This window comes from Abramis brama, assembly GCF_963993115.1.
Source record: "Abramis brama genome assembly, chromosome: 15".
Taxonomy (NCBI): Eukaryota; Metazoa; Chordata; class Actinopteri; order Cypriniformes; family Leuciscidae; genus Abramis; species Abramis brama.
The window spans coordinates 34,533,262-34,543,258 of NC_139977.1; the positions used below are offsets into that span (position 1 = coordinate 34,533,262).

The 9,997-nt window shown below is 40.3% G+C and overlaps 1 protein-coding gene across 2 annotated transcripts; it reads left to right on the forward strand.

Annotated features, from left to right (window-relative positions):
• Window positions 1-1,986: 1,986 nt before the first annotated feature.
• On the forward strand, window positions 1,987-9,312 carry LOC311097731 (uncharacterized protein). 2 transcript variants are annotated; one of them, XM_084137590.1, is made up of 5 exons: window positions 1,987-2,031; window positions 3,297-3,663; window positions 3,880-4,042; window positions 4,483-6,679; window positions 6,787-9,312. In XM_084137590.1, exons 4-5 carry the CDS (start codon window positions 6,064-6,066, stop codon window positions 7,968-7,970), a joined length of 1,800 nt encoding a protein of 599 aa, XP_083993716.1. In that variant the 5' UTR covers window positions 1,987-2,031; window positions 3,297-3,663; window positions 3,880-4,042; window positions 4,483-6,063; the 3' UTR covers window positions 7,971-9,312. The 2 variants fall into 2 exon arrangements, with proteins under 2 accessions (XP_083993716.1, XP_083993715.1); XM_084137589.1 differs by lacking the exon at window positions 1,987-2,031 and having other exon boundaries at window positions 2,280-3,663.
• The last annotated feature ends 685 nt before the right edge of the window (window positions 9,313-9,997 follow it).

Here is a 9,997-nt window from a genome sequence, read left to right on the forward strand (position 1 = left end):
ATGTTTTGATTTTCTCAGACGCATCAAGGTGAGTTCTCATACTCTATCTCTCACACACTCTCACACTCTCACACACACACACACACACACACACACACACACACACACACACACACACACACACACACACACACACAGACACACTTTAATATGCTATTATACTCCATGTAACTCCATGTAAAAGCCAGAAACTAAGCTTTTCTTTGCACAGGCCTATCTAAAGGGTTAATGGTGCCACCTGGTTATCACCAGTCAAAATTACAAATTTTACCTCTTCCCAACAGGGAAAACCACCAACAATCAAAAATGCATGCTTATATGGTGTCATGGCTTTGCAAACAAAAAATGTGGTTATAATGGAAGTCAATGGGGCAAAAACAGCCACGAACAGTAAATGAGGGAGAAAAAGTTAAAATCTGATGCTGCACAAAAACTAACAATGCATCAAAACCAATGTTGTTTCTAATCTTTGACATGTCCAAGACTGTGATAAAAGGTAAAAAAAAATCCAGTCCACATTCACATTTTATATTGAAAATTAGTAATTTTGTGTTTCCCCCCCCCCCCCAAATCAGTGACATCATTTATGAATTTGGCAATTAAAGAGTTAAAATCCTGAATTATTTTTAAACATTTAGTATTTTTGAGCAGGACTGAGGTTGATTAATAGATTTATGCAAAAAAATGTGAAAAAAATATTTATCTGATACATTTTTACAGCCGTTTAAAGTAGTGGCTGTTTTCAGCCACGAAACATAACGAAAGGTTGTAAATTTAAACAATGCACAAGGGTTAAATAACTTCCTGTCTGGTTTCCGTATATAGGCTACACACAATCTCATGCACTCTTCTTGCTCTCTTTCTTACTCACTAAAACACACATCGCAGTGTGATGCACTTGTGCTGCAAAACACTAAACACAATCCACTAATCAAAATGATGTCCAAAAGACGTCTTTTCAAGGTCTTTGTCACAAAAGTCGTACGATAAAGACGTCCATTGAGGAGCCAGAATGAAAGTTTTTATGACGTCTTTTTTTGACGTGTTCTGCACGTCCAATATAGACGTTCATGGAGCCTTCGTACAAGGTTAAAAACTAGTTCAAATGTGGCCATTGTGGACATATTTCAACATCATTTATGGTCTCATTTAGATATTTATACTGTTTCTGGACCAAATAAACACTCTCAGGATGCATTTAATTAAAACTCATAGTTATTTCAAAGTAATTTCCTTTTGTAATTGCAAAGCAACTCACAGGCAGTTTGTGTTTGTCCAAAAATCATGAACACAAAAGACACATCTGTAAATCACACATCTTTGGATCTTGAGATCTGAAGGAAAGACTCTCTGGCTCAGACACTTGTGCTGAACTCAATCACAGACATAAAATACTGAAACTTTGACTATTTCTGTCAGACATCAACACAAGATCTTAGTGAGAATTAACAGAGGTTTAGATTTGAAGTCACCATTGAGGTGATCAGTGTTTGCTTCGTTGGGCTCTAGGTCCCCGTACTTCTTGCGTTAGCTTTTCTTTCGCTGCTGTAACTGTGTTTGTAAAACACAATTGTTGTGGCAGAGTATGATATTCCCTCATGAAAGCAAAGGCTACAGTGATTACAAGGTGTTTGGTTTCATTTCTTTGGTTTCTTCTTTGCCACAGTTTCTTGGGAATAAATGGAGTAGGAAGCGAAAGGAAAGGGGCTCTATCAGGAGAGACTCAATAACAACTCCAGAAACTGCTTGACACTAAACTGACCGCAGTGACAGCGAGCACTCAGCATGATTTCATTACTGAGCGACTGAGTCTGGTTGAGATATGTTGAGAAGTTCAGATTAGAGAAATATGAGTTGAAACAGATTCTCTTTTAGTTACCAGAAAAACAGGAAGTATTGAGGTTGGAGGGTGTGGCCTGAGTAACTGTGACTGTGATGCGTTTCCTCTAGTAATCGGCAGGGTTGATAGCTTTTACTTCAATGAGGTAAAGCCAAAGCACTGGATGTGTCCTCTTTTTGGCTCATCACAAGGTGACTAAAACACTTTATCTTTAATTGTTTTGTATATAGATTTTTATTAATTATTTAAATCAAGACATTTATGTCTCTATTATAGTGAAACTGAAATGTAAACCTGTACTTCACAACAATCATTAACTCATTTTAATTCTAAATTTAATTTTCACTCTGATATACAGTCAAAATGTATGAGAAATTACAGCACACGAGAACATGAATGGAGCTTCATAATAAATGGAGCACATTAATAAAGTATATTGGACAATGTTAAATAATTATTCTGAACATCGCCAAAGGAGATGCTAGTCTCAGTGATAATTGTAAATACTGTAAATATTATAATTGCATGTTAGTTGAGGTGATCCTTTTGTAGGTGCTGTATCTGTATTTTATATTGTGAATGAACTCATCAGTAAGAATGTTCATTGTCCACTGTATAAACCTGCTGTCACTTTGCCTCTGCCCAGGGACTACAGATGAAAATTAGCTTGTAGCTATCTCTGGTCTGTGCAACACATTTGTTGTGCAATGTCCCTGTCAAATAAATAAATAAATAAATAGTAGCGCATAAATGCCTTGACTGAGCATGCCATATGCATGTGATAAGTAGCTGATCACTGTGTGATAATAATCATTTCCAAATTAGCTCCTGCATTTTTTTGTTGTTGTTGTTGTTGCCTTAACGGCCCATAAAACTCGTAAATCGATGGCCCATTCGTTTTGCTTTGTTTAATTGGCGGCGCTGGGTTAGTTATTTATTATGATTTATTCATGCATATGAAACCATGATAAGAATTATAATCAGATGTTTCTGTTTTTCATTCCCAGTGTACGTTTGGATTTCATGATTACAATTTTTCTGAACGCATCTGAATATTTTACAGTAATCATTGATGTATCAGTGTTTTTACTGTATGTCACTGTATATTGTGTACATATATAGCAAAAGAATATAGGCTACATTAGACTCTGAGCCTCTTTGAAGCATTAGTTCACCTGTCCTGACGTGATATAAACCATAAGCCAGATTCTCCAAAATACAAACAGATTTAAAGGGGAAGAGAAACACTGATCACTTGTAACACTCACTCCATATGAGAACAGAACAGAGAATTATCTGCAGCTTCTGCTGACTAGGGTTTTTATAGGCTTTAATAACTGACAAACATAACATTTAAAACAATAACATGAGTGAAACTATTATCTGAGTCTATATCATCAGTTCAGTCACTGTATTATAATTATGATGATAACGGGTTGTTTTCCTTCATTTACAGTCTCTGTTGATCCAGTTGGAGCTGTTTCACTATTTCGCCTGCCCATTCAACCTTGAAGGTTAATAGTAAACGAACTTGGCTTGCTGTCCTTGGAGGAGGCTTGAACCCGAGGCTCGGCTTGAGCTCCGAGTTAAACCCCCTCCCCCCCCATGATGGAAGTGCGCACAAGAGGATAGAGATAATTTACTGGAGGAGAAGGGGAGCAGGAGAGCAGCTGGAAGAATGTGTCAATGGGATGACATGGTGTCTACTGCTTATATAGTACCATCGCAATAATGATTGACAGAAGATTTTAGGCCCCTCCCAATCCAACGTTTTGAACTTAATAAAGTGTCGTTCTGATGAATCAAATATGATCAAACATGAGGTGAGAAGAGAAAGATGTTTATTATCAGGACTCACACATAAACTCACATTTCTATATTTGTCATTTCTCATCATTGATTATTGTGAATATTGTAGAGTTAATCTGAGATGCTGTAATAACACTGAGCTCATGCAGATGTTGATCAGGAGTTGATCTGATGTCTCGTGATATGATGTTATATCGCTTTAATGAAACTCTGTCTGTGTGATTGAACAGATTCAAATGAAGAGGAGAAAGAAAATCAGCAGAAATCACAGATCAGCAGAAAACAAGAAGACTGCGAGAAAAATGGAGGACAGAAATGAGACACAAACCAGAGAATCACCAGAGAAACAGACACTTGTTAGATGTCAGAGTATGGAGATAATAATTCCAAGCTGTGAGTGTTTGATCATTATTGAAATTTAACGCTTCATCACATTTTAGTTTTACTGTTAAATCAGTTTCGCAGACGAGGATTAATCTAGTCCAGACTGATTGAGCTGTTTTAACTGAAAGCATCTTAAAATATGTCTGTGATTGTTTTATCTAAAGATGCACATCATGAATGTTTTTTTCTAAGACACGTTCATAAAAGCGACTTCCTAATTAAACTAAATCCTGGCTTAATCTGAACCCTGTCTGTGAAACCAGACCTTACTGTTGTTTTCTCTTCTGTCATAAAGCATCTCATTCAGAAAAATCCATCAGACTGACTTTCTGCAGTTATGAAACAATAACAGGATACTTGACACTAGTTAATGTTCAAGAACATAATACATGTATAAATTCAAAGCAATTTATATGATGATAATCAAATATGTTTATGTATATTTCTAGTGTCCTGTGATCCAGACGGACCTGTAAAGTCCTGTGATCCAGACGAGCCTGAGGAGAGATTCTCATCAAACCCTTCATCATGAAAAAAAATTGGCTACCATTGTGGTGAAGACGTGAGCTTGTTAGGTTGTGAGGAGCTGTCGTGTGCACACACACACGTTCATGATCGTTTGATTGAGAGGGGTAGAACTGATGACCTCATGTAGACTGTGTAAATGATGAACTAGGGGTGGAACAGTACATGTATTCGTATTGAACCAAAACGGTACGGGTGTCACGGTTCGGTGCATGAATATACACAAATTATGCAAATTAACTAATGTAATGCGGAACTACTGTTAGATACGCGGGTTCTTTAGGGACACCTAATCTGTAGCCCCGCCTTAGCTCTGAAGCTCCATGGCTATAATGAACAGGCTGTTATATAATGAACAGGCCATAATTAATAGCCAATGCTACACTTGTTATTATTTTATACAGAAATAAATTATTTATAATTCAGATGATAATAAAGTTAATGCTCATTAAAATTGTAAGGAAAACAAATATATTGATCTGAAATATAGCAAATTAATTTTAAATTCATTCAGGTACAATTACCAAACGTATCTCAAGGTCTTTTTGCCTTTTATTAATTTAATTAATAAACTAATTATATAAAACTATTGTCAGTGCACTACAAATAAACTGGTTCTATGCCTTTACTTTATTAATAAAACTTATTTAAAAAATACAAGGCTTAAAACATTTATTTTTTCTTTGGTGGTACAGCCTGAGGGTGCTTCACACCTGCCCCATTTAGTTCGGTTGAATCGCACTAGAGTTCGTTTTTCCCCTTGGTGCAGTTCGTTTGGGCAATCGCACTCGGGTGCGGGCCAAACAAGTATGCTTTCAATCGAACTCTGGAGCGGTTCGTCTGTGGTGAGAACGCGATCTGACCTCGAAACGACCCAACTGCCAAAGAACTGCACATTTTTTGGACTAAACCAGTTGCCGTAGTCAATAGCGCACCCTTTAAGCCATGACTTAATTTACCGCGTTCTGCACTCTCACTAAAACTCTCATCATAAACACTAAAATTGTCCGCACTGCACAGTGAATCTCTTATTTATATCACGTCTAGACTTTGTTGTATATGAGGGGATTTGCGAAAAGATAAAGCTTGTGCTGATTCTGAACATAGGCTACGTTTTGAGCGAATTCTCCGCATGTCTGCCGGATTTTCCTCCTCTTTGTTTACTTCTGGGAGATCTGTTGGAATTCTGACCAATAGAAGTGCAGTTATGGAAATACGTTCAATACACATCTGGCCAACGAGTGTTGTGGATATTGTCACGTGACTGCATTTTGGTTCGTTTCATTAACTGATTTGAACCAGAGCGATCAGTGTGGTGTGAAAAGGAACCAAAACGCCTGAAAAATGCTACAAAGTATAATTTTTCGCCCTTGGTCCGGACCAAATGAACCGAGCTACAGATGTGAAAGCACCCTGAGACATGCACAATAAAAAAAAATTGCCTTCTGCATTTTTGTTTTGCTTTTCCCTCCACGTCACTCCTCCACCACCTACAGATCCAGGAGATGCCATCTCACCTGTGGAACTGTGATGAATCCGGACTGCAGGACCATTTCATCTCAAAAAAGGTTGTTGGGGTGACTGGCAAGTCCTGCTTCCAGGTAACATCAGGGGAAAAAGGAGAAACGACAACAGTCCTGGCTGGGTTCAATGCAGTTGGGACTTACACCCCAACAATGGTAATTTTTAAGGGAAAGAGGCTCAGGGCAGAGTGGCTGGAGGAACGACCAGAAAAAGCAATTATCTGCGTGTCAGATAATGGCTGGATAAACTCCCAGCTGTTTCTGGAGTGGGGCCAGCGGTTCGTCCAGCAGCTGCCTAAGGAGGATCCAAGACCCCATGTCCTGCTCTTAGATGGCCACTACAGCCATGTCTTCAATCTGGAATTCTTGGAGCTCATGAAGAAAAATAATGTCCATGTAGTGAGCTATCCTCCCCACACCACCCACGCCCTCCAGCCAGCAGACAGATCGCTGTTTCGAAGCCTGAAACACCACTGGCAGGAACTGGGACGCAAGTGGACAAGGAAGACAGGCGGGAAGAAGCTTCCAAAACAGCTCTTTTTTTCTGTGTTCAGCCCCGCGTGGAAGAAGGCCGCCACTGTTGAGAATGCCCAAGCAGGTTTGACTCTTTTATTAATAATTAGTTGTCTTGAATTATTTGTATAAAAAGATTAGCAGTAAGTGGATCATTGTTTTTACCGTCTTATTTACATTGCATCATTACAGGTTTCCGAGCCTCAGGGATGTTTCCTGTCTCCATGGAAGTCATTCCAACTGACCTTTTCTTGCCAAGCCAAACCACTGAAAGGGTGATTGAGGAAACATCAGAAACCCTTCTGTTGTCAGAGGAGGACATTTATTTTGGTGTGGAAGAAGTGGTGGTAACCAGCCAGCCTGATGAGGATGCGCATACCTCCACCCTCACAACTGGGCCAGCCCCCCATGCCTCCACCCTCACAACTGGGCCAGCCCCCCATGCCTCCACCCTCACAACTGGGCCAGCCCCCCGTGCCTCCACCCTCACAACTGGGCCAGCCCCCCGTGCCTCCACCCTCACAACTGGGCCAGCCCCCCGTGCCTCCACCCTCACAACTGGGCCAGCCCCCCGTGCCCGTGCCTCCGCCTCCACCCTCACAACTGGGCCAGCCCCCCGTGCCTCCACCCTCACAACTAGGCCAGCCCCCCCTGCCTCCACCCTCACAACTGGGCCAGCCCCCCATGCCTCCACCCTCACAACTAGGCCAGCCCCCCGTGCCTCCACCCTCACAACTGGGCCAGCCCCCCGTGCCTCCACCCTCACAACTGGGCCAGCCCCCCGTGCCTCCACCCTCACAACTGGGCCAGCCCCCCGTGCCTCCACCCTCACAACTGGGCCAGCCCCCCGTGCCCGTGCCTCCACCCTCACAACTGGGCCAGCCCCCCGTGCCTCCACCCTCACAACTGGGCCAGCCCCCCGTGCCTCCACCCTCACAACTGGGCCACCTTCTCTACCCAGCACTTCAACAGCTGAGTGGGCTTCCATTGTAAGGTTCTCAGACCTTATTGAAGTACCTACAAGAGAGAGGGGAAAGAAGAGGATGATGGCGAGGCCACCCAGCTACCACCTAACAAGCCAGGAACACTTCAACTTTGTCCAGGCCAAAGCAGACAAAAAGAAACCAAAAACAACCAAAGTGCGTAAGCCTGCTGGTGTCCACCCCAAAAAAGCTGCTGTTCCTCCCCTGCAAACAGTTCAGGGAAGTGACCCCTGTACTGGTTGCAAGGGGGTCTATGGGGATGCAAGCGACCCAAAGGCAAATGAGGAATGGGTGGCTTGCTGCCACTGCCAACGGTGGTATCATGAGTCCTGCGGAGAGCTCAACGGACTTATGGATGACGATGACTTCATCTGTCTTGGATGTGTTCACTGAAGTTGTTAAAATGTGTTAAAAGGATGAAGGCTTAATGAAAGTTCCATTCAGTGAATGTAGAGTGAAGTTTACAATGTTAAAATTGTTGCATTAGTTCTAGAAATGCATTTTTAAAAAATCCTTCCGAGTATTAATTAATTGAAGGTCTCCGTTGTTGTATTTTGCGCTTCATAATGCGCCACACATTTTCAATGCATGTATTCTGGTTTTATTTACGTTATACACAATGTCCCAACTTCATTAGAATTGGGGTTGTATTTCTCATGTTCATTTTAAGCATAAAATAGTGTCCCACTTTCCCTAACAAAGTGTCCCACTCAACCTGATTGCTTCCAGTTTGCTGAAGAGGGTGTCAGATGGTGTTTAAAGATGAACAGTTTGTTAATAAATACATGAATTGGGAAAATTTCACCATAGTGGCCTTCATTACAATCTATTTAAACAAAACACATACAATTTTAATACATTCTAACTGATTTAGGTTGTTTAAAATGCAATTTACCAAAAAGTGTCCCACTTTACCTGACTTCACCCTATACCGAACTTGTACCGAACAGTGATGTCTGAACCGAACCGTGACTTCTGTGTACGGTTCCACCCCTATGATAAACTAGCTCTAAAACTCATTTATTTTATTTCTATAAATATTAATAGCCAATGCAACACTTGTTCATTTGCTAAATGGGACTTAGGGACTGTTCGTTTTTTATTTAAGGGGCTACCGGAGGAGTTTTGAGATCTGTAGTCAAAATAGACTTGACCCTCCCTTCGCCAGCAATAATTTTTTCTATGACCCTCCAAAATGATTGTGATAAAAGGCATGACCCTCCCCGATAATTTGATTACTTCTGTACTGGTTCGTGCTTGGCAAAGATGTTCAGATAGCCATTGGTTGTTGTTGATGATGCCCGTTTCACACATACTCCATTTGCAGTGTTTTTGACCTTGGATTGTGGATTCAATAAAAACTACCTTGGAATGTTCAACCTTTGTGTCTCAGAGCAGTTCGTAACAATATTTGTGAGCACTTTTCTGTAGCTGTACCCTCACTGGGTCATATTTACACCTTAAGGAACTAACATGTACCATTTTGGGAAAAATAACGTATGTGTGTGTGTGTGTGCTTCGTACGCTACATCTCGACCTGACTTTTTGGGTGCTTTCACGGGGGAGGCAACAGTTTCAGTTTGGATCAGCCTCTTATGAAGACTTCAGATGATCATAATTCTGAATCAACACATTATTATCTATATAGGCTACTGTAATCATCATCAGGATCAGTTAATGAAATCATTGCATTAATGAGATCATTGTTTCTGCCTAAATGTGACGTTAACTGTAACTGCATGACTGTATTATGGGGTGTGATGAGACACTTATCTCACGAGAACGAGACGACATGAGATTTTTGCACAATATTTTATAGAAATCCTCAATGACAAAATTCATGACTGGAAAAATAGTTTTGAACATTTTGAAATGTTTTTTAACTTATCTTATAATTAATGTCATTTCAGTTCTGCTTTAGACGACAATATACAAGCACTGTAAAATGTTTAGCCACAAATTCAAGTTACTGTAGGCTACATGAATTATGAGCTTCCAGAACTTCTGATTGAGTGTGTGTGTGTGTGTGTGACCTTCTGATTAAACTCCTTTCCACAAATTGAACATAGAAATAAAAACAGTATAAAAAACTAAAATAAATAACTGTTTTCTTAGTCTTATTAACTGAAAACAATAAGTGCAGCTATGATCAAAGTACTCTCTCAATATTAAAAGTGCAAACAGAGACCAGAGCCACATCCACACAGTCCAGAGATCAGAGATATTGATAGTCTATTTACATGTATCAGGGCTTTTTACTTTTACTTTTGGATTTGTGATTGCACCTACTTACTGAAAAAAAAAGAAAAAGAAAAGAATCACAGCAGAGTTGAAGGATCTACAGATGAAAATGTGTTTTACACCAACAAAATTGAAAACACTTACAGATTAATAACTTTAATTTTTGGTGAACTTCCTGT